Genomic DNA, 25,189 nt, shown 5'->3' with positions numbered 1-25,189 from the left:
ATATTACAAAACAAAGAAAACAAAAACAAAGAAATCAAAATCAAAGCTGCGATCTCTTTAATTTAGCATTGCTTTAAATTATCGAAATAAGGATGAAATAGGCATTCCCAATTCATGCGAAATCGTCAGCTACAGCACTCACATACACTCACCCACACAAACTCACGAAGTAATACTTAATCTCCCACGAAGTAATACTTAATCAGGTGGTTTCGTTGGAGATTTTAGCGGATTAAAGTTCCGCACTCCGGCTTTTGATGCTTCCTCCTACTTTAAAAAAAAAAAAAAAAAGAAAAAAAAAAAAACCCACACAAACTCAAATACTGCAAGCAAGAATGGGATTATGTATAAGTATTTGGCAATATAATAAAAAATATAAATATTGTTGATGTTTGCGCTTTAGAAACGCTAACGAAAACAAAAGTGAAATCGTGTTCTTTTCACTTTTGTCTAGCAGCAAAGTGTAAGCATAATAAAGGCACATGTATGTAAGCAAGCACTTTAGTAGCAACATTGCTTAAATGCCGAAGGGTGGGCGAGAGTACGCCGCAGTCGAAAGCAGCCGAGACAGCCGTTCGCACATAAAAGCTGAACCAGACGTTCTGAAAGGTTTTGTGACTTTCAGGAATGTCCGCGAACTGAGTGTAGAAGTGTGTGTGTGTGCATGCAACGAAGATACTCGTATAATAAGGATATACTTTAATAAGAACAAATTCATAATCTTCAAGTTGTTCAAATTAAAAAACTAATAATCAAACAATAAAGAAAATGGGTTTACCGGTAATGGATTTTGACGCGGTTTTAAAGAAGTGTGGCAATTTTGGGCGCTTTCAATTTCTAATAATGCTATGTTTCGGACTTACAAATCTTCTCTCCTCGATGCATTACTTTGCCCAAACAATAATCAGTTTTACGCCACAGCACTGGTAAGCGAGGTAGCCGTAGATGGAAAAAAAGTGCTTGGCTAATGAATGTAAGGGGAGGTCAGGAAGTGTTCTGCGAGTATTTTCAAAGTTAAGCAGTGTACTTTTGTAGACACAGAACCTAAGTTAATCCGACTAAGTGCTAGCTGGTTAATGTTTTGTATGAAAATATTGCTTTCGTATAATTTTTTTGCCGTGCTACTTAAGCTTCAAGTTAGGGATTAAAAGGAGTTGCTAAACTTTTTTCTAACAACGCTTTTTGAAAAATAGCTAGAAATAAACACATCAAAATATTATAGAATATATCTCTGCATTAGTTATGAAGAAAAAGCAATGATCATTGACATTGCAGACTCAAATCAAGAATGAATACTAACTGAAGTGCAATAAAAATATAGTGTAATTATTTACTGGCAAAGTTTATTTCAAAACACACATGCCTATACATATATGTTATTTGGCAATAGAAATTAGATGAAGTTTGCTCCGCGACCTAGAACCAATGCGCCCTTATCTGTGGCATTAAACACAAATAAACGTAAATAAGAAAATTAACACCGGTCAACACGATTTTTGGGTCTGACATCTACATGTTAAATTTTAGTTTCTCCTATGTCAAAAATAAGGAAATTTTTTTTTTTCCAGTTAAAGTTTGCTTTTGTAGAAATTAGAGCAATTTTTCGATTTTTAAGCAGAAATTACTGATTTTTATATTTTTTCTACAATTTCACTATAGATTATAATTAGAAAACTTTTTTTTAGATACAAGAGTCGTTTTTATTCAAGATGTGTGATAAACAATAATATATAAATGTCAAATAACAAGAAATTGCTGTCTAAAAGTGAATATTTTTTGTATTTATTTTATGCTCATATGAGCTCTCTCGTATTAGACCCCAAATATAATCTCCCATCATATTCTCGTTGTACTGCCCTTGATATCGACGTTCAAAGTCCATCACATCTTGGTGAAAACGTTCTCCTTGCTCCTCGGAGTAGGCCCCATGTTGTCTTTAAATTCTTCCAGATGAGAATGTAGCATATGAAGTTTAAGTTAAACTACAACTTCATTTTACAAGATTTTTTTTATTTTTACCGATCCATCAACATTTCAAGGATAAATGATACAGACCGTGGAGCAACTTTTTTTTCATTGTACTTTGGGTCACGTGATATTTTATGTACTAATTTTTGTAAAGAAAAATTAAAATTCATTTTTTTATAAACGTGTATGCGCGCGGATGAAGAACAAAAGAGGGCGGGCGGCGTCCGTCGGTCCCTTTTGTTAATTATGTGTGGTGTCATAATGCGTGTGGTGTGTTGGTGTACTGTTTACTTTCGGGTTAATCTAAGTGCTGCAATTTTTGATTTATGAAATAAATTAAAATATACTTATCGATGTAGATCAGCCCAAAGCAAACTAAAAGAACTAAAAAAAAAATTTTTTTGTTGACCTGTGTAATAAAAAATCATTTAAATATTGTAGTTCCATAATTCTTTTCAATATTCCTCCAGATTTATTCATTTCTTTTTACAATTTTGAAATAACATTTCAGTTGTTTAAACAAAACTAAAGTAAATTGTATGTGAGCTTACCTGTGATAGTAGATACATTTTGTTGTCATGCTATTTCTGAGAACAGCCACTTAACTTAACTAACCTCTAACAGTCACTTGCCCTTCACTATAGTTTCCTGTGGATAATTTTTGATTCAGCTGCACAAATACGTAAATATTTATTGTTTTCTAACTAGGTGTTACCATGAAAAGTTGTCAAATGCCAGTTTCGATGAAATTCGCGCTGTTTACGCACAAATGGCCAATCCACATTGCACACTGTTAGATGACATAGTCGGCGGTCAGCCAATTGTTGCCGAAGTCGGTAAATGCCAGAGGTGGATATATGAATATGAAAGCGGTTATAAAAGCGTTACGTCAGATGTAAGTACGGTCATGAATTTATCCATGGCTTAAATTGTCTTAAGAGAGAATAAGATTATGATTATTAAATGAAAGGAGTATAATCGTGGTCGTCGTGATCGTTGCTCGCTCAAATTGTCTGCATCTGATGAATGCGCTCAAATGTATGCAACAATTATTGTGTCCGTTAGTTCAAACAGTTAAAATAATATAATACATAGTAGAGTGAGCAAATACTGTTCTACAATAAATATCATAATTTTTATTCTATTTTTTTAAATTCTATTCATAATCAGTATTAAAATACTAAAGTTTTGTGCATTCATTTATTCTAAATTATATTATCTATTTGTTTATCTGCAGCTAAACTGGGTTTGTGAAGAGTCCATACAATCCGCAGTGGGACAATCACTTTTCTTCGTGGGTTCTGTGATAGGCACGGTATTCTTCGGGTTTCTGGCAGACAAAGTTGGACGACTACCTGCGTTGATCTGCACCACACTTACTGGCGCTACAGGCGACTTTCTCACTACTTTTTCCACCAATTTGCCGCTGTATGCACTCTTCCGCTTTATCTCAGGCTTATCCACGGATACATTCTACTATCTAATGTATATAATGGGTAAGGAAGTATTTCATTTTTCATTTAATATATCTATACATAATTTTATTTATTTTAGTCTTCGAATATTTAAGTCCAAGAAAACGTACACTCGGTCTAAACATGGTCACCGGCATATTCTACTTCCTTGGTTTGGCCTTGGCACCCTGGTTTGCGCTGTGGTCAGGTTCATGGCGTAACTATTTATACATCGCTTCAGTACCGGCCGTTATTGTGCTGCTGTACCCCTTTTTAATTTGTGAAAGCGCACAATGGCTGATGGCCACACACCAATATGATCGCGCGGTTAAATGTCTCAAGCATGTTGCCAAAATCAATAAACGTGAGGTGAAAGATGAAGTTTTCGATGAATACATAGCACACTTTAAGCAAACGACAAGTGACGAACTCGCGAAGAAAGCTAATAAAGACACATTTTGGGGCATGTTTCGCACACCACGTTTGCGCAAATTCACTATTATGATGTTGTTGAAGAAGTAGGTGAAAGACCGCTTTTATTTACCACTCATTATTTTTCTATCCCTGATACAATCTCTTTCTAAAACAGCATGTTTTTAGCGCTTGCGCTCGATGTAATCAGTCGTAATATGGAAGGTATGGGCAGCTCGCCATTCATACTTTTTTCGGCCACTTCAGTGGTGTACGTTATGGGCAGTTTAACCATCATCCTGCTGCAAAATCGTATAGGTCGTAAGGGAATGGCCTTCAGTACGCTGCTAGTAAGCTCAATAATTATTGCGGCTACCGGTTTTCTGATTGCCTTTACCGAAACACAGAAAAACGCTTTACTTCTTGCGATTATGGTCGGGCTGGGTCGTTATGGTGTCGTCGTGAGTTATGAAGCTGAGGCACAATACTCTTCTGAATTTATACCGACCACCGTACGTGGTCGTGGCATGGCCAATATACATGTTGCAGGATTTGCTTTTACCAGTCTGAACTCATATGTGATATATTTAGGTTATTTCTATAAACCACTTCCGTCGATCTTCATATCGGGTATAATGTTAATAGCCGCTCTTTTATGCCTAGCGCTGCCTGAGACCATGAATCAGTAAGTAAATAATTTATGTACATTTGTTTTTTTTTTTTATTAATTTCTAACTATCTCTACAGAAAGTTACCACAAACTTTGAAGGATGGCGAGGAGTTTGCTCGCCATCAGCGCTGGTACTATTTTATATGTTTCGACAAAAACAAGAACACGAAGGAAGCTGAAGGTAATAATGGTTGAATTGGTACATGGATTATAATTATGTAATTAATGCAATTTCCAATGGTTAAGCATTCCGATTTCATATGTATTAATCTTAAAGACTTTAGAGAGTAATGTATATGTAATGTTATGTACACATTTGTGTATAGAATTAAATACATTTTTTTCATTATATTTGAATTTCAATTTTATCTGAGCCTCGACTAATGCCGTATTTAGCTCATATTTGTAAAAAATAAAGCTGAGAAAATTGTCAGAAACCAGTTGTTTATGCACTGCTCTCCGTAGAACGAACTCATTGAATTTTTAAAAAACTTGTTCTAAATATCACAATGCATATACTGAATCATGATTATAGCTTGAATATACATTTTAATTAGCTAATCTAGACACACTTTATACATACAATTAAATATTAAATATTATTAAAAAATTTTACCCAAGCACAACTCTGTTGCACTCTAAAGATCAGAAACGCTCTGCCACACGCACTAAACCCTCGCTCGTCATTAGACTCGATTGTGCGAGTACTATCTTTCGGAAATAATGAGATCTTTCGAGAACTTCCATAAAAAACTTGGAAATTATACGAAATCTACTCAATTGCAACATTTTAACTCCTTTCTCTCTGCGATCATTTACATATATATATTCGCCGTTAGGTCGAATAATTTCGTATCAATTACTGAATACTCTCAAATGAGTACACCATAATAAGCGAAGACACCAAACATGCCTTTTTACGCGTATTTCGCACGGCCTTACTTATTTTAAGATTTTAAATGCATGTGCAAATGCATCTTAGAAAACCAGAATTTAAATTTCATACACCGTTTTCCAAACACATACTCACACTCTCCTGTAAGTTTAATAATGTTTAGATCTTTACTTTATGACAATTATAATTAAGAATATTGCAAAAAAATAATTTATTCAAAAATATTTGAGAAGAGACCACAACACTTCTAGGCTCGCTCTCACTGAACTTCAAAATCGAGATTCCAAGCTATGAGCATTCGGAAGAATATACATTCTGTTATTCCATCTCGTGGAATATATTATCACTGGCAATCACATTGCGCAACGGCGACTCGCAAATAATATTGATGTAATTTCGAATTTTAGCTAAATGTGTGTGATCATTTTATACAACGGTTTTGCTCATTTCTTTAATGAATCTACAAAGGTTGACGTTACAAAATTCTCCCATTAACCGTTTTCTACTCTTGACACAAGCAAACGCCTGTTGCACTCGCTACGACCATATATAAGCAGATGCTCAGGTATTAAAACATTTGATCACTCTAGGGAAGTGCTGGTGTATCGTATTTACGCTTAACGGCGCATAACAATTACAAACACGCAAAAATATAAACCGAAAGTTTTTAAACGCTATAAAATAAAATACCAAATGAGATGGATTTCGATGCTGTGTTAAAGAAATGTGGCAATTTCGGACGTTTCCAGTTTCTGGTACTGCTATGTTTTAGTCTGACTAACCTCCTTTCATCGATGCATTACTTTGCGCAAACGATAATTAGTTTCACGCCGAAGCACTGGTAAGTGACAGCCAATGCGGATAGCAAATACAAAAGAAGTGCAATTAAAAATTATGAGAGAGTGCAATTGTGCATTATTGTGATCGTTAGTGGTGCATATCAATCGTTAGCAAGATAAATTTAGAAGTGCTATTATGCAACATAATTGTGTTTGTGCGCGGATAATCAAATTTTTATTACATCATGGTTTAAAATCTAAATTTTATAATTTTCACTTCAATTTAACGTTTTGAATAGGTCCGACTCATAAGTGAATTGGATTCTCTTCTTTAGCCATATTTAAATAAAATTGTACATTTGCTCTCATTTATTCAGAGCCAAAATTAAACAACAGTCAAAATTTTTCTATTATAATAGACCAGGGTAAATAATTTTTGAAAAACAAGCTGAAATAATAAACATTTAGGAAAAAATACTGCATGGACTTTTTTGGTGATATGATATTTTCATTGAAATATTTTTATTGAAAATTAGTTCTTTTCGATATTATGTTAGGTCAATAAAAGGAGAAAAAATAAATATTTTAATTAATTAAAAATTACAGTATGGTTCGGACATAAGATAAGTTTCCATCAAATTTCGTGAAAGAATTTTTTTCAGAAAAATTCAGCCACGCTTCCCATGCCTTAAATACATACATCTTCTAATGTTAAACACATTCATAGATTTAAAAATGCAATTTTACAATTTTTATTTACTTTATGCCAACCGCATCCGTTTCGTTTGAAAACGACAACGAGAATAGGGCAGAAAATACAAAAGTTTTCTTTTCAATAACTTGATTTTGATCAGCCAGTTTGTATGGCAGCTATATGCTATAGTGGTGCGATATCGGCAGTTCCGAAAACTTAACAGCTCTTGGGGAAGAAAGTACGTGAGCAAAATTTCAGATCTCGAACACTGAGGTAAGGGTTTGAGTACATACAGCCGGGCAAATGGACAGATGAACACTGCGATCATTTATATATTGTTTAATAGGGTCTCCGACGGGTGTTATACCAGATAACCCTGTCCAATGTATAAGTATAACATAGTTTGAAAATTCAACTATTCCGTTTTCATCTACTCTGTCTACCGCCGATCTCAATAAAGTGATGTTGACGATTAAAACAGTTTGGGGTAATAGTTTGCTTTTGATGTCACCAAACCACATATTTTTTGTTCCTTTTCGTAAATGTGATGGAAAGTATTTTACTACATATTTTGTAGTACATTATTGTAGTATTGTATATAAAGTTGTTCTATTTTCCAAACTATAGACGGTGTTTGCTTAGTTTGTTAACGTAAATTTCCATATCTTTATATATAAAAATTACGTGTCACTTGTCCGCGATGGACTCCCAAACTATTGAACCGATTTTAGCAAAATTTAGCACACTGTGTCCAGTTCAAACCAACTTAGAAGATAGGATAGTAAAAACAATCCATAAATAAACCACTGGTTGCAAGCATATACAAATACACTGATGGCTCTATTAAATAGGCCTTCTATTAAGCGGACATCTCCATTAACCATCCACATTGCCCGGTCTCACTATTTGTTGATGTTTATTAAGTAGTATTTTTCGCATTTATTTGTAAATAAAATTTTCACTGTATTAATTAGTTTTTTATATGAATAATATAATAGTATACAAGTAAGGAAGGGCTAAGTTCGGGTGTCACCGAACATTTTATACTCTCGCATGATAAAGTGATAATCGAGATTTCATTATCCGTCATTTACATATTTTTTTTATTTTGCTGTAAAATTAATTAGAATTAAATTCTGAGAGATTTACATATATTTTTGGTGAAAAATTAGGTTACGTTAGGCACTGAGTTCTTCGTGTTCGATATCAGGGACCTTGAAAAGTTATAGTCCGATCACGACAATTTTTCCACAAGGGACACCTCAGCTCAAATACCGTATTTGTGTAAAGTTTTATTCCGCTATCATCATTGGTTCCTAATGTATATATATTATACAGAGAAGGCATCAGATGGAATTCAAAATAGCGTTATATTGGAAGAAGGCGTGGTTGTGAACCGATTTCGCCCATATTTTGTACATGTCAACAGGGCAGGCACGTAGCCAGGGGGGGGGCTAGAGGGCTGAAGCCCCCCCCCCCAAATAAGGAAATTTTTAAAATAAATCGCAAATAAAAAAGATTTATCACTAACTGAATCTTTTGAAACTCTTATACACAACTCAGCTCAAACCTATAACAGTCGTACGCAACTACACTAGACGGTGACTGAAAACTAATCAAAAGTCATACTTAAGCGTTGTACAGATCTCCATCTTGATATGGCGAAGTTGGTTGGACAGGGATATGACGGAGCAGCAAACATGTCAGGGCATTTAAGTGGAGTGCAAACCAGGATAAGACAACTGTATCCAAAAGCACGATATGTTCATTGCGCTAGTCACCGATTGAACCTTGCGCTTTCTAATACTATGTCATTACCTTCAATACGGAACTGCCTTGGTATTGTCAATGAAATAGCAAATTTATTTAGAAACCATTCAAATGCAAACACAACTTTCCAGGACGTTATACAGAAGCACGCACCAGAAAGCAAAAAAAGACGACTTGTTCGCCTTTGTGAAACAAGGTTTATAGAAAGGCATGAAAGCATTATAAGCTTTGTGGAGCTTTTCAAATTCATTGTACTAAGTTTGGAAAAAATTTCGAGTAAGACATGGTCCATATCGTCTAAGGCATCAGCCTTCTTAGCAGCGGTAGAGAAAAGCGATTTTTTGCTTAGTCTATTCGTCTGTGAGCAATTGTTCAGCTTAACGCTGCCACTGTCTGTGCAACTCTAAGAAAAATCTATGGATTTTGTATCAGCAATGAACCGAGCCAAAGAATTAATAAGAACTCTGCCCCAGATAAGAGAAACAGCGGATGGTTTTTTCAACGATATTTTCCAAACAGCATCACAAATGTCTAAAGATCTTTTTGACACCGATCTTATTGTGCCTAGAGTGACTTCGCGTCAAACTACTCGTGCTAATCCACCTTGCACAACCCCTGAAAGCCACTTCAGAGTTACAATATTTATTCCATGCGTTGATGCTCTGATTCAAAACATGACTAAACGTTTATTAGTGAATGAGGACATACTCTCGTCATTTCAAATTCTACTCCCAGGTTTTGCTGCAATTGATAATGCCGAAGAATTAAAAAATTTAACTATTTACTTCGAGGAGCAAATATCAATTACAGCATTAAAATCAGAGTATCGATTGTGGTGTGCCAGCTTATCAACAATAGATCCAACCATAGAAGTGTTGAAATTGCTGCAACTTTGCGATACAACGTATTTTAAAAATATTCACTACCTGCTTACAATTTTACCAACTCTTCCAGTGACGACCGCTTCCTTCGAAAGAACTTCTTCAACCTTAAAAAGAATAAAAACTTTACCACGCAGTGTGATGGGCAATGAGCGGCTGAGTGCACTTGCTGTTATTGCAGTGCACTGGGATATTAAAATAGATCCAGATGAAGTAATTAATGATATGGCAAACAAGAAGAAAAGAAAAATATTACTTATTTAAGTTACAACTACCAAATAATTTAAGTAATATGTATATGAATTTATATTGTTTTTTTTTAATAAACAGAAAATTTAAAGTTTATATATGTTTTTACTTCAGCCCCCCCCCGAAATGAAAAGCTGGCTACGGGCCTGCATCAGGGTATTAAGAAAATATTATATGCTGAATTTCATTGAAATCGGTTGAGTAGTTCCTGAGATATGGTTTTTGGTCCATAAGTGGGCGACGCCACGCCCATTTTCAATTTTTAAAAAAAGCCTGGGTGCAGCTTCCTTCTACCATTTCTTCCGTAAAATTTAGTGTTTCTGACGTTTTTTGTTAGTCGGTTAACGCACTTTTAGTGATTTTCAACATAACCTTTGTATGGGAGGTGGGCGTGGTTATTATCCGATTTCTTTCATTTTTGAACTGTATATGGAAATGCCTGAAGGAAACGACTCTATAGAGTTTGGTTGACATAGCTATAGTAGTTTCCGAGATATGTACAAAAAACTTAGTAGGGGCGGGGCCACGCCCACTTTTCCAAAAAAAATACGTCCAAATATGCCCCTCCCTAATGCGATCCTTTGTGCCAAATTTCACTTTAATATCTTTATTTATGGCTTAGTTATGACACTTTATAGGTTTTCGGTTTCCGCTATTTTGTGGGCGTGGCAGTGGGCCGATTTTGCCCATCTTCGAACTTAACCTTCTTATGGAGCCAAGAAATACGTGTACCAAGTTTCATCATGATATCTCAATTTTTACTCAAGTTACAGCTTGCACGGACGGACGGACGGACAGACGGATTTCAACTCTACTCGTCACCCTGATCACTTTGGTATATATAACCCTATATCTGACTCTTTTAGTTTTAGGACTTACAAACAACCGTTATGTGAACAAAACTATAATACTCTCCTTAGCAACTTTGTTGCGAGAGTATAAAAATGAATACAAAAACGCGTGGCCGGATCCACTAGTAGAAGTATAATTAAATACGTTTAATTATGTTAAAAAAGCAATATCTAAACTATTTGCAATAGATTTATTAGCCTTTCTAGGTTACTCGTAAGATTAAATTTCGAATTATTACACATTTTTCGCATTAGAAATGTTTCATTGCTCAGTGAATAGCACTTTTCTAAACGGAGAATTAGCGAACAGATATACAGACATAGCTTAATCAACAGATTTATACTTTTTTATCGATTATTTAATGCCGTTACACTCAACAGTTAGGTGAATAAAATTACTACGTCAACTTTTTGTTTTCGACGGACTTGTCTAACTTATGCACTTTCCTGTGGTTAAGAATTCAAGTTCACTTAACTGAAGCTCTAATGCGTCACAATATTTGTACTGCAGCAGATCAAAATGGAAAGTAATATTTTCTTTAATACGTTTAAATATCAGGTGTTACCATGAAAAGCTGTCAAATGCCAGTTTCGATGAAATTCGCGCTGTCTACGCACAAACAACTGATCCACATTGCACCCTGTTAGATGGCATAGTCGATGGCCAGCCGATTGTGGCAGAAGTCGGTAAATGTCGGAGGTGGATATATGAATATGAAAGTGGTTATAAAAGCGTTACGTCAGATGTAAGTATGGTCATGAATTTATTTACTACTTAAATTGTCTTAAAAGAGAATAGGATATGATGGTAATTAAAAAAAAGAGATGTTCCCGTCATAATCGGTTCATCATGATCGAAACGCGCTCAAATTGTCCGCTTCTGACGAGTGCGCACAAATGTATGCTATGATTTCCCTGTATAATGTATAGAGACCACTGGTTAAATTTATGAATTTCTTATACCTCTTCTATTCACTTGTACACACATAAATTATATTATATACATTTGTACACAGACATGCAAATCAGCGAGCGTTTTTATTAATTACTGCAAATTCGTACATAAAGATTTTGTTGTCACGTATGTAAAAAATACCAAGCTAAATTACATACTTATATTATATATTGTTTCAGCTTAATTGGGTATGTGAAGAAGCTATACAATCTGCGATCGGACAATCTCTCTACTTTGTAGGATCTGTCATCGGTACGGTTTTCTTCGGATATCTCGCAGACAAAATTGGTCGCCTCCCTGCGTTGATCTGCACCACACTTACTGGAGCGATAGGCGACTTTCTCACTACTTTTTCCACCAATTTGCCAATATATTCCATTTTTCGCTTCATTTCGGGTTTATCCACAGACACATTTTACTATCTGATGTACATAATGGGTAAGTTCATGGTCATCAAGTATAAAAAGGAACTTAGCTATGACTCGATTTTCTGAGGTCATTGCCTGCTATATCCATATACTTGTATAAGTATACAATATTTAGATAAATTTGTATTTTTTAGTCTTCGAGTATCTTAGTCCAAGAAAGCGTACACTTGGTCTAAATATGGTAACTGGTATATTCTACTTCCTTGGTTTGGCTTTGTCCCCCTGGTATGCACTATGGTCAGGTTCATGGCGTGGCTATCTGTACATCGCATCTGTGCCGGCTCTACTTGTTCTAATATACCCGTTTTTAATTTGTGAAAGTGCACAATGGCTGATAGCAACACAGCAATATGATCGCGCGGTTAAATGTCTCAAGCATGTTGCCAAAATCAATAAACGTGAGGTGAAAGACGAAGTTTTCGATGAATTCATAGCACACTATAAGCAAAAGACAAGTGAAGAACTCACGAAGAAAACTAATAAAGACACATTTTGGGGCATGTTTCGCACACCACGTTTGCGCAAATTCGCCATTATGATGTTGCTGAAGAAGTAGGTGAAAATATACATATTTACTTCATCTCTCAACCCTCTCAAACTCTCTCCCTTTGTAATACAGCATATTTCTCGCACTCGCGCTGGATGTGATCAGCCGCAATATGGAAGGCCTGGGCAGCTCGCCATTCGTACTTTTTTCAACCACTTCGGTTGTGTACGTTGTGGGAGGTTTAACTATAATCTTGCTACAAAATCACATAGGTCGCAAGGGGATGGCCTTCAGCACCTTCTTAGTCAGCGCCATTATTATCGGCGCTAACAGTATCCTCATCGCTTTTCTTGACACCGAGCGAAATGCTTTACTCTTTGCTATTATGACCGGTCTCGGCCGTTACGGCGTCGTCGTGAGCTACGAGGCGGAAGCACAATATTCCTCCGAATTTCTACCAACCACCGTACGTGGTCGTGGCATGGCCAATATACATGTGGCTGGTTTCGCTTTTACCAGTTTACATTCTTATGTTATATATTTAGGCTATTTCTACAAACCCCTTCCGTCTATCTGCATATCTTTAGTAATGTTCCTCGCAGCAATATTGTGCCTCTCACTGCCAGAGACCATGAATCAGTAAGTAATCTTAAATATATAGCCTGTGTTTATTTGATTTCTTAATTTTATATAACTTGCCATCACCACAGAAAACTGCCGCAAACCTTAAAAGATGGTGAGGACTTTGCGCGAAATCAGCGTTGGTACTATTTTGTTTGCTTCGATAAGACGTTAAGCAAGATGGACGGTGATGTCAGCAATGACAGGCATTGTGATATAGAAAAGTGATAAGTGATTGTTTTGCTAATAATACCTAAGATTTGTTGTTCGCATTGAATGAGTGTGAAATATATTTTTTTATGAAGTTTAACATGGAAATTATAAATTTTTATTCAAATACATATACTCGTATGCATATGTTCATGTTTGTATACTTATGCTTGTTAACTTTGTTTGTATTTTCACATGAAAATTTAATAAATAAAGTCATAAATGCTGATAGGATTTTAGAATATTATGATACCTGAAATGGTTAGATGTAGAAATGCTGTTTCTTTTGCCCCTCCATCGCCCATTGTCTCTTATCCAACCGCCACACATGCGCCGTAAATGAAAACAAGACAGTTTCACAAGATTGTTTGCTAACTGTACTAAATTGAGACTTTTCCTTTGTATTTTTGCGTAAAAAACATTTTACAAACATAAATACATACATAAATGATATATGCAAACATATGTATACGTACATGTGATTGGAGGAAAAAAAGGAAATACATATGTACATATATGTATATTTTTATGTTAACTAATATATGCTTATATAGTAAGTATTTAATTTATAGAAATGTACATTCTAAAATGACTTAAGAAACTAACTGTAATTAAGGAAGCTAGATATTTAATATTCTTATGTTTATTTACAAATTATTAAGCTGAAAAGAAACTTCATTCTCGAACTTTTGATGCAACTAGTATTATATAAAACGATTTTAGGCACCTATTACATTCTTAAATGAGCTATTATCAAAATTGTGTATGTACATATTTATGTATATAAGCATATGTGTTTCTTCACTTTATATTTAGTGGTTTATATATGAGTAGATACTTCTTTTATATTTTCGCTAGAACAATCTATTTCGGTATGCTCACTTAGGCTTTCACTTTGAATATCAAGAACGTACTTTTCAATATACTATAGATGTATGTAAGTGTGTAGATTTATACAAAAAATATTTTTATATCTCCATTTTTCCCTTTTTGTAAATCTGCTTAGAAATCAGTACTGGCTTTAAGCTCTGCTTAAGTAAAATTGTGCCAAATGCTACGTTTGATTACTACGACTTTCAAGTACATATGTACATATATATATTATATAAATGTGCATGTATATATACATATGTAAGTATAACGTACAACGTTTTAAACATATTTGAAATATATAGCTTAATTCCTGTATGTTATGCATAATACAAAGTTTATTTAGTGCAAAAAGATGGATAGATATTGTATATACATATAAATATATGTATAATGTATACGCATTTGTATATCTGTATTATACACGTATTGTTTCCCTAAACACTTCTTTCGAAATTTTAACTGAAGTCATACTATCCCTTCCCCACTAAGCACCTGTTACCTACAACATTACTACTAGGCTCTTAAGAACTAAGGACGTTGACTATACAAAACATTGATATAAAAAAAAGTATTGTGTTTTGTGTGCTTTCGCGTCTGTGCAAAATATTACTGTTATCCGTTGTTGTTTGTGTTTTTTGTTTATTCTAAAACTTAGCACCTAAGGCGGCTAACGCGTTCGCACACATTTATGCCGCACTGTTGAGGTTCTCATCGGCTGATTCATTGCCACGATCAAAATCAGTTAACGACTGTTTACGCTCGTAGGCTTCCTCTTCAGAGTCACAAGAACGTTTGCCTTTCTTTGAAAGGCAGGGGAAATCGAACATACGTTCGCCTTTGCCGAAAACTTCACCCTCTTCGACGGTTTTTGGAAGTGTTCTGTAAAATTCGTATTTAAAGTTAGTACACATATACATTTTATAAGGATAGTTGCTTCCGCACCTGTTAAGCGTCTCGGGAAGTAGTAGGCATACAAAGGAACCCGTAAAGAAGAGCGCACCCAAAATGATCGATGGGGCTGCCTTGAAGAATGTGCCCAACCACAAGATGTAGGGCGCCAAAAACGATGCTGCAAAGCCAGCTACATGTACCGCAGCCACGCCTTGACCGCGCACGCATGTTGGTATCAACTCGGTGGCATATTGTGATCCGGATTCGTATGAAATCGCCACACCGAAACGCGCCGCTATGGTTAAGCATGCCAGTAGCACGGCATTGTGGTTGTGCTGTTGATAGGCGATCGCTACGCCCGCCAAGGAGGTAAATAAACCGCCGACAAGTAGTGAGCCGGCTGCCATGCCCTTGCGTCCGATGCGATCCTGTAGCAAGATCACGATTATGCTCGATGGCAGCACGGCAATGGCGCTCAAAGAGAACATAACGAATGGCGAAATGCCCATACCCTCGACATTACGCGAGACCGCATCGTAACAGAGTGTAATGACCATTCTGGAAGGTAAATAACGGTGAATTACGTTTTAATTAGCACGAGTGTAACACACAAGTATATAAGTAGCAATTAATGTTAGGCAAATAATTGTCATTGTCTAAATAATATTGTATAGCAAATATACTAACGATTTGAAAAACAATATAAGTGTGTGTTTGCGCATGCGTGGCGTTCTAAACATATCCAGCAATGTTGAGTGCACCTGCTCATCGCCGCCCATTTTTTGACGTTGCTTCTCGCAATGTTTGCGAAATTCTTCAAATTCCGACGGAGTCACTTTTCGTTTGTTAAATCGTGCAACGCGTTTCAAACGCTTTATAGCACCGTCTACATCATTTCTTGTGACCAACCATTGAGCGCTCTCCTGCACTACGAAATAATAGAGAACCACGGAGAGTATAGGCAGTGATGTGCACGCCAAATAAAGTTGCCAATGCCCAACGAGTACGGCCAACCATGGTGTGAAGACAAGGCCAATTGTATAGAAGACACCGACAGCTAAATTCAGACCAAGTGTTCGCATCGATGGACGGATGTATTCAAGAACTAAGTAGTGAAAGAGAATACGTTAAAAATTCAAAGCTTAACTTTACAGAAACAACACATTACGATTTTAAATTATTTCGGAAATTAACAATGCACTCTTATGGAAGATTACAAAAAATATCATAATGAAAATTCCAATTCACTCACCAATAATATACATAAGGTAAAAATTCGTATCTGCCGCCATGCCGGATATGAAACGGCAAAGTGAAAATGTAGTAACGCTTTGAGAGAATATTGTCGAAAAATCCCCAATAAAACCCGAAAAATTTGAAAGTATGAGAGCAGGCAAGCGACCAATCTTGTCTGAAAGCAGACCGTAAAAGAGGGTTCCAACAACGGATCCTATAAAGAATAACGACTGCCCGATGCGCGCTTTGTACGCCGAATCACAGACCCAATTTAGCTGCAAGTATGTGAAGAAAACGTAAATGGGAAAACTAAATTAATACAATTTTAAAATTTTATTTTAATATTTTTTAAAGAGAAAGTTTTACGTACTCACCTCTGTGTTCATGCTCCGATAGCCATAATCGTATTTATAGATCCAACGCGTACAACTCTCCGGGCTCACCGTTACATTCGCACCATCGATGTCGAGCAGGCGCGTACAAGACGGCTGCGGAAACTTCGCATAGATCTCCGCAATCTCATCGAATGACTTATTGACTAATTTCTCATGGTAGCACCAATGATCGGGCACAAAACTTATCACAGTTTGGGTAAAATAATGTAGTGAGACAATGAAGTTGATTACACCGAACAACGTCAACAACAGAAACTGATAGCGACTAAAATCGCCGCATCTCGCAAGAATCTGATCGAAATCCATATTTGCTGATGGATGAGATTATGATCACGTGACGGTGGCTGTCAATGACTTTTGAAGTACTGACGTTTAATTACAAACAGAACACAAGGAACTTGTATTGTCCGTAAATAGAAGGGGCAATGAGCGTGGCAGCCAATCGTAGACGTTTATTTGAGCGATAAATGACCGGTTAAGATGGTAGCAATGATTTTGAAACGAGCGTTTAGTATTAATGAGTTCGCATTGGCAATTTCGTTGGCTTTCTTTGTACTGTACGTAAGTTGTAAGTTGCAGTCTTAGAACTGCCAGCGCTTGCACTCCTTACCGTAATGTGCTTTGCATATACTTGTTTGTATTGTATTTGTGTGTTGTTTTTTTTTCCTGGTTCCGGTGGGCGGTATTCTTGACGATGCTAACTAAGTTTGATTGCGCGTTCGCTATCCGATTTTTTATGTTTGAGTGGCAATACTTTATATTGAATGCGATTATTTCATCAATTAATCGTAATAAATATAGAATTTATTTGCATATAAGAATTCAGTTTGCGTCTATCACAACTGTAAGAGCACGTGCTCGTTGTTGTTTAATAAATTTCCGGTACTCAACTGGTTATTATAATTTTATTTAAATATTTTATTCATATTCGTAGATTATAAGCGAACATATTTGTAAGTGTGTATATGTGTACCGTTACGCTGAACTAAATTTAGTGTAGTTTTGCATGTAAATTATTGCTGTAATTTGAAAGAGAAATATAAATAAATGTGAAATGATATTATTGGCTGTGACATTTGTTTTTAGTTTTCAATTTGCAGAGAAATAGCAAGATTTATAATTACGCCAGTAAAGAAGAAGAAGATATGTATGTATATTCCAATCGGTATAATAAATATATATATGTACATTAGGGTGATTCAAAAAAAAATTTTTTTGTTTTTTTTTTTATTGGTACTCGGAAAAATGGGTTCCTAGAGACCTCTGAGAAAGCCTCTCCAAATATGAGTTTTTAATTGTACCGGGAAGGTCCTCCGCCTAACGGGTTTCTATTTTTTCTTATTATCAGATAGACAAATTTATATCTCGCTTCCAACTACTTGAAAAAATATATTGTTAATTAGGTTTTGTAGGAAATTGAATGCTCTAAAATATGGTCTCTCATGATTTTTTCGTAAACCCAACCGTTTAAAAGATATTAACAGTTAAAGTTTGATTATTTTTGGTACAATTTTTTATTTCTTATTAATTTTATAACTCAATGAAAAAAAATTGTTATGAATAGGTTTTTGGAGAGGCTTTCTTAGAGGTGTCTAGGAACCTATTTTTAAGAGTACCAACCGAAAAACCGAAACCGAAAAAAATTTTTTTTTTTTGATCCACCCTAATATGCATTGATGTTTGCCGATGAATATCTCGTAAACGCTTAACTTAATCGAAAAATCATGGTAGACCATTTTTATAGAGCAGTAAATTTCCTACAAAACCATGTGTTTCATCATTCATAATAATTTTTTTTCATTGAGTTATAAAATTAATAAGAAATAAAGAATTTTTCCAAAAATAGTCAAATTTCAACCGTTAATATCTTTTAAACGGTTAGGTTTACGAAAAAATCATAAGAGACCATATTTTAGAGCATTCAATTTCCTTCAAAACCTAATTAACAATATATTTTTTCAAGTAGTTGGAAGCGAGATATAAATTTTTCTATCTGATAATAAGAAAAAATTGAAAACCGTTAGGCGGAGGGCCTTCCCGTTACAATTAAAAACTCATATTTGGAGAGGCTTTCTTAGAGGTGTCTAGGAACCCATTTTTCCGAGTACCAATTAAAAAAAACAAAAAAATTTTTTTTTGAATCACCCTAATGTACATGTATGTTGGTGAAATCATATGAATCTGGAAAATGTGAATTTTTAGTTATATATATTTATTCCGGAAACGGATGTGGTAACCACATATTATCACCAATTCATTCGTACTCAGCAAACAGAAATTTAGTTTTAATTTTATTTAGTTTTTAAATATTTTTCATAATCACTTCTTATTCCACACATGTCATAAAGGGTATTAAGTAATAATTCAGATGTGCTGTTTCCAAAACTAAGCCTTTTATAGAATTTTTATTACTTAATTACAACAAATCCGCTAATTATAACAAAAATTATATTTTTTAACAACATCATAATTGAAATTCGTTTAAGAGAAGCCATTTCGCGAAATCTAAATAACCGTTATTTGGGATTAACCATAATTGATGGTCAAAAATAGTTACTTGAGCTACCAACGACATAGAACTTTAGGTTTAGCTTCATAAGCCAAAAAAGGTTGAATCATTTTTTCGATGGCTGAATGCTGTCAAAAGAAAACTTCATAATAAGAGTCAAAAGCTCATATTCGTTAAAGCGAAAATGTCATCTTGTTTCAAAAGAAACTATTATTTTTAGTCAAAATATGCACTCAGGATTAAATATGTTAAATACCGCCAGAAATAATCAAATTTCTAATTTATTTATACAAGTAAAGATCTTATTTGGTGTTTTGTAAAATTATGTAAATTAATTTACATAATTTTCTTTCTAACAATGGTTATCGTTTTCCCAAGTATCCCAAACACAAACCATATTTACAGGTACATATGTAAGTACATAAATAGACTCCAATAAATAGGTGTTAGCACACTTCAGTTGAAGTGATTTTAATGCCTTTGGTTGTGAAGTGGCTAATAAGTATTATTACAAAAGTAAACAATAACAAGTCAACAGTGCCACACGACCTAAATTGAAGGTGAAATAATATCTACATATGGTTGCATTTCCTACATACATATTAGCTAACACGTGTTATAAAAATAACGTATTTTTAGGCCACTTTAAACTCTACCGACTTTATAGCTAATAAGAAGCAATTTTAAGAAAAAAAATATCGTATTCTCTTTTCTGTTTTATCTCAATACCATATCTAACGATATATCTTTAAAATCCTTCTTTCATACATGTTTAATATAAAACCCTAATGCTAATAGAATCCGCCTGACATGTTTTAGGAAAATACTTGATATTTTTTTATCCGACTCACATAATTTGGCGCGTTCATACCACTTTACACTGGTATTTTTTTACACAAAGTGTATGTAAATTAAACATTGCAATGTTTTAATTACTTAGTCTGAATTAATATTTGCAGTTAGTTTAGCTTTAAGGAAGCGAAATGAAAAAACTAATTATTTTCCATGAGCATATGGAATGGCAGAAATTGTCGGAGTTCCTAAGTGTAAGCAATTGAGATAGCTTATCGTGAAGAACTGTTGGCATCAGGCGTGTACGCATGTCGGCTTTATTTGTTTGAAAATTAACTGATTTTTTATAGCTTTATGAGTGCAATATAATAAATGACTGATACGAGTGGTACGACATGACAACAGTCTGATATCTGGGAGTACACAAAAACACACGTCTTTCTATCATTGAGGTAAATAATATTTAGAGACGACATTCCTAAGTTCAAATTTCAGTTCTTACAAATTTGAGGGAGTTTTCGCAAATGTCGGCATGGTTATAAATAGATTTAAGCAATCGCTGCTACCATGTGCGGTGTAAAGAAAGAACTAACATTTGTTTCATCCGGAATTTTTAGACCATTAAGGAGTAAAATACAAAATCGGAAGATTATTATGAGCCAAATCGAATGCTAGAAGCCAACGCAGATTTCGATTAACGTATTTTTCTCCTTATCGTTTCATATTTTGAAATACGTTTTAAGAAGATAGCAAATATTTGCTTTATATACGGTTTATTTGTTTGCGGAGACATTATTATTTGCGCTCCTTCAATTTTATGCGCATAATAAGGTCAAGTACGTATGTATGTATTTCTTAACAAACAACACGGAACTTAAATGAACACTTTATTGTTGAAATATTTACAGAAAACTTAATGCTTTCGCTGAATTGACACTCACGAAATCCTTCGGCCATTAAGCAATTATTTAATAACTTAAAAAGTGGGCCACTTCAGATAAGAATATTTGTTTTTAGCTTTAAAAGTAGCAATAAAGTGTTTTTTTTTTATTACTTAATTTTTTTTTTTCAAGGAAGAAACCTTTATATTGAAGCGAGTATTGTTACAATTACAATTATTTATTTATTTATTCAGGCTTATCCACTATATTAGATTTATTTGAGAAGAGCAATACATCATATAGAAGTTAATTAGTCACTTGCCTAATTTATTGCTCCAATAAAACTCAATAAATCAAATACTTGCTTAAGTTGCTTAATCAATTGTGTAATTTTTTTGGCTTCTACAATAAATACAAACAATGAAAAAGTAATTAACAACAACGCTGTCAGACAACACCACAACAATTTTATGCGAATAAAAGATTATGAAAGTGATTACATTTGCGGTTTTATAACTGTCATTATTATTTGTTGGCAATGGCTCAACGCGAAGTAGCTGATAAAACATGTAGTGAAACATGCCCATATTCGCGGACTTTTTCAGCTCGCTATTAACTGATAAGCGTAAAGTACCATCACAAACACGTGTTAACGGCTGCAAGCACAACAAGTTCATTTGCTGATAGCAACAGGCGACCGAAGTCTGTTCTTTCACTCTGTGGCGAGTTCTTCCGGTCACTTTGCTTTCTCATTAGCCATGCGTTTCTACCCACTAGTCTAGCTGGCCTTGGGTTTATACAATAATTTGTTATCATTTCATATATTGTAAATTGATGTCGCTGGTTTGTCTGGGGCGCGCTGCAAACAGAAGTTGTTCTTCGGAGACTTTCTGTGGTTTAGTAGACAGACGGTACGCCTACGATAGCATACCAGTAGAGGCAACAGTATGGAGCTTCGTGCCTTATTATGCGTAATAACGGTTATTTACTTGTTTAACCCTTGTTTTTAATATTGTAAGAGATGTTGACGGTCGTAGGTCGCGCGTCAGATGAAACTGCAACCAAGGTTTACGCGCCTTCGCCGACAAATTATTACTTCTTTATAGCAAGCAATCCACATTGAAACTAAAAGCATTTTGCTTATACATATGTAAGTAGTTGACGTCCATAAGTAATTACATACATAGATTATATACATAAGTAGGTACAGCTGAAGCAACTTGAAATAAAGTGTAAATGCCATTTTATTTTTGATTTTATACCCTGAACAGGGTATATTAAATTAGCCACGAAGTTTACAAAATACTATATATTAATAATGAGCGTGACGAGCTGATTCGATTTAGCCATGTTCGCCTGTCTGTCTATATATACGCGCACTAGTCTTTCAGTTTTTGAAATATTGACCTGGGCAACTTTTTCATTAGGTTTGTTTTTATTTATGGAGGGCATTCTGGCAGCCGTGCAACCGAAGTCAACGTTTTTTATACTCTTGCAACATGTTGCTACAGACTATAAGAGTTTTATTCTCCTAACGGTTGTACGTATCACCTAGACCTAAGCAAGATAGATATAGGGTTAAATACAAGTATATAAATGACCATGAGAATAGATGAAATCATAAGATAACCCCGCTCATTTCACATATAAATCAATAACCAAATATGCCAGAGACAATAAATTGTATCAAGTTGGTATGAGAGTGTTTTATATGAGCCGATGTAAAAATTGGACAAAGGACGTGGCACCGCCCACTTTTTGGTGAAATCAAATATTTTGGGACCCGACCGACCGATTACGACTAAATTTAACACGTGACATTCTTCTTATACTCCTATGCCACTTCCCATATAGTCAAATCCATTTAATTCTTTCACTTTCCAGTACGCAAACCAAGAAGTAATAAATATAACAGGCTAAACCATTCCACTAATAGTTCCTTCAAAATATGGTACCTTATGACCAAAAATTATCCAAATCAACAAAAATTGTTCAAGCCCTTAGGTACCGAATATGTGGATCCCAGATCTATAGTTGACTTTTGACCGAAAATATCGGTCAATCCATGCGAACTTAAAGAAAATTCTTTGCTGATAATAGTATATCCGTATATCAAATTTGAGTTGAATCGGGTCAATTCTTCCATGAGCCTTCTTATACTTAATAAAAGATTTTTGAACTTCCCAGTGACTTTATATCGCATAATTGTGCCAATATGTGAGTTATCTCAAAGAGAGCGTGTTTAACTCATACTAATAATGTATGTGTCAAAAATAGATAAAATTGGGTGAAAACTTGGTCTAGCCCCCATATAACTGGTACCACAATGTTTGAAATCGGGTTATATATAGTATATGTACATATGTATATATAAAATTGTTTAGATTCCGATCCTTAAGGTATTTTCCTGACTTTGATTCCTGAAAGTGGCAAGAGTATAAAATGTTCGGTTGCCCCCGAACTCAGCCCTCCCTTCTTGTTTTAAATTAGTTTTGAAACAAAGACGAGCTAATATTAATAATGTAATCTTATTACACTTAATAGTTCTATATAAAATTAAATTTCGTAAAATCCTTTTTATAAAAATTTAGCCAAAATTATTGAATGAATTATTTCTCTTTAAACGAAGACTCAAACGGGACCATATTCAAGCTTACGGAATCTTAATCTGGTTTTGCAAAGTTAATTATCGGTGTCGGGATTTTTTCAATGGTAGATATTTAAAACCCTTCCACATATTTTTTAAGTACCGGATTTAGCCTTATCTTTTTAAATTTATGTTAAGACCTTTTTTGACTTAACCTCAAACACACAATTTTATAGTTTCTCATTTTCGCTGAGGAAGGTTTCATAGAACATGAAATATTATATCATGAATGAATTTCAAGTTTCTTTCAGAAGCTCTAAATCGTGCACAAACCTAAATATTTTCCTTTTAAGATATTCTTAGCACTTTTACACGCATAAATTAAAAGAATTCGTAGATTTCAAATTCTTAATTTTATTTTGCAATTACGGATTTCATTCACCAACCAGTTAAATTTAAAAAGGTATGTATGTAACCGTAAGAAAATAGTTTATATACACACCATTTGTGAAGTTTATTCGTCCACACCACCAACAATAAGTAATACCGGAGCAATTCTTATTTTTAATAACAAAGCAGTTCAATGGCTTTTAACAGCAGAAAACGCAAAAGTTTCGAAACCAAAACAACTTTAATTACATTTGGCAAACGGAAAACTTCTGAAAATTCACCGCGGCAATAAACAAAGCAAAATATTTTATGCAGAACAACGCACCGTCTCAGGCATCGAGCAAAACAACGCACAGCAAATACACTCGCGAATACGAAACAATGCTCAGAAGCTTAGCAACGCAAACCGAAAGCGCAATATCGCGTACAACACCTTCGAACGATATAAACAAACTGAACAGCAACACAAAGCTAAAGTGAGCAACAGTTCGAAGATCCGGCAGCAACAGATTTTGAGTAGCAAACGAGCTGTCACATGGGGTGGCTGCCCAAGGAAGGAGGGTGGATAACAGTATTAGCCGTCAAAGAGGCAGTCAGTTTCTCTGTTTCCACTACTAATAAACGATAGCGTCGAACATACACACACACAAATGCAAATGAGCATAACAAATGAGAGAGGAAAATCCGATTTAAAGTTTACTTTTCATGGAGCGCTGTGATACGACATCGCACAAATTCTACATAAATAAATAAAGAATTCAAAACAGCTGGTTTCACCACAACAACATACATTTATATATATGTATGTATGTATATATATTTATGTACGTTAATTACAAATTGTGTCTTGCTATGCCAGACGACTTTTATGCATTAACCCAGCAGAACGAATGTGCAATCAGATCCTCAGATGCCTGGAATATTATAAACGATCGTTCTTTTCCGAACGGATAGCATTGTGTGACGATCTATGTATGTATTTGTTCTTATAATGGAACTCTTTCCGAATATTTTAAACATATTTTAATTATCTCTACATTTATTATCAAAAACTAATCTTTTCACAAGCAAAGAAATCTGTATAAACCAACAATAGAGTTTTAATAATCATCCCTTCTTGATTAAGATATGGTTAAGAGAACACGTTTATGCTACTTTGTCAAATCAACTTTGAACATGGTGAAGTAATTTTGTTCTAAGAGATTACATTGAAGAGCAGCATTCAATCGCCGCCATACAGTATTTGCCTAACTTAACTTTTCTTTTGTATTAAAAAGATATATTTTCAGGCAGAAGGAGTAATTAGCTGTCC

At 34.7% G+C, this 25,189-nt stretch overlaps 3 protein-coding genes across 6 annotated transcripts in view; 2 read left to right on the top strand and 1 right to left on the bottom strand.

Annotated features, from left to right (window-relative positions):
• The first annotated feature begins 509 nt into the window (after window positions 1–509).
• Window positions 510–4,860, top strand: LOC105229572 (organic cation transporter protein). The gene is made up of 6 exons (XM_011209942.4): window positions 510–926; window positions 2,677–2,863; window positions 3,206–3,464; window positions 3,523–3,940; window positions 4,012–4,518; window positions 4,581–4,860. The coding sequence occupies exons 1-6, from the start codon at window positions 769–771 to the stop codon at window positions 4,696–4,698; spliced, it is 1,647 nt and encodes a 548-aa protein (XP_011208244.2). The 5' UTR covers window positions 510–768; the 3' UTR covers window positions 4,699–4,860.
• A 931-nt stretch (window positions 4,861–5,791) lies between these two features.
• Window positions 5,792–13,470, top strand: LOC105229573 (organic cation transporter protein). Its single transcript, XM_011209944.4, has 6 exons — window positions 5,792–6,239; window positions 11,182–11,368; window positions 11,757–12,015; window positions 12,140–12,557; window positions 12,625–13,131; window positions 13,203–13,470. The coding sequence occupies exons 1-6, from the start codon at window positions 6,097–6,099 to the stop codon at window positions 13,339–13,341; spliced, it is 1,653 nt and encodes a 550-aa protein (XP_011208246.2). The 5' UTR covers window positions 5,792–6,096; the 3' UTR covers window positions 13,342–13,470.
• Window positions 13,471–13,677: 207 nt separating this feature from the next.
• LOC105229574 (organic cation transporter protein) overlaps window positions 13,678–25,189 on the bottom strand; it is a 34,315-nt gene continuing 22,803 nt past the window's right edge. For 3 of the 4 annotated variants that reach the window (XM_011209947.4, XM_029551707.2, XM_011209949.4), the window contains exons 2-6: window positions 16,698–17,737; window positions 16,340–16,598; window positions 15,775–16,192; window positions 15,139–15,645; window positions 13,678–15,075 (exon numbers count right to left, since the gene is read on the bottom strand). In XM_011209947.4, coding sequence (XP_011208249.1) covers window positions 14,883–15,075; window positions 15,139–15,645; window positions 15,775–16,192; window positions 16,340–16,598; window positions 16,698–17,024 — 1,704 coding nt within the window. In that variant the 5' untranslated portion in view covers window positions 17,025–17,737 and the 3' untranslated portion in view covers window positions 13,678–14,882. Of the gene's footprint in view, window positions 15,076–15,138; window positions 15,646–15,774; window positions 16,193–16,339; window positions 16,599–16,697; window positions 17,738–23,989; window positions 24,339–25,189 lie in introns of those variants that run through there. The other variant, XM_011209946.4, reaches the window with a different exon arrangement.

Source organism: Bactrocera dorsalis, chromosome 2 (assembly GCF_023373825.1).
Source record: "Bactrocera dorsalis isolate Fly_Bdor chromosome 2, ASM2337382v1, whole genome shotgun sequence".
NCBI classification, from domain to species: Eukaryota; Metazoa; Arthropoda; class Insecta; order Diptera; family Tephritidae; genus Bactrocera; species Bactrocera dorsalis.
Note: the sequence above shows the minus strand (reverse complement) of the source record. Positions and strands in the feature narration are given on the sequence as shown.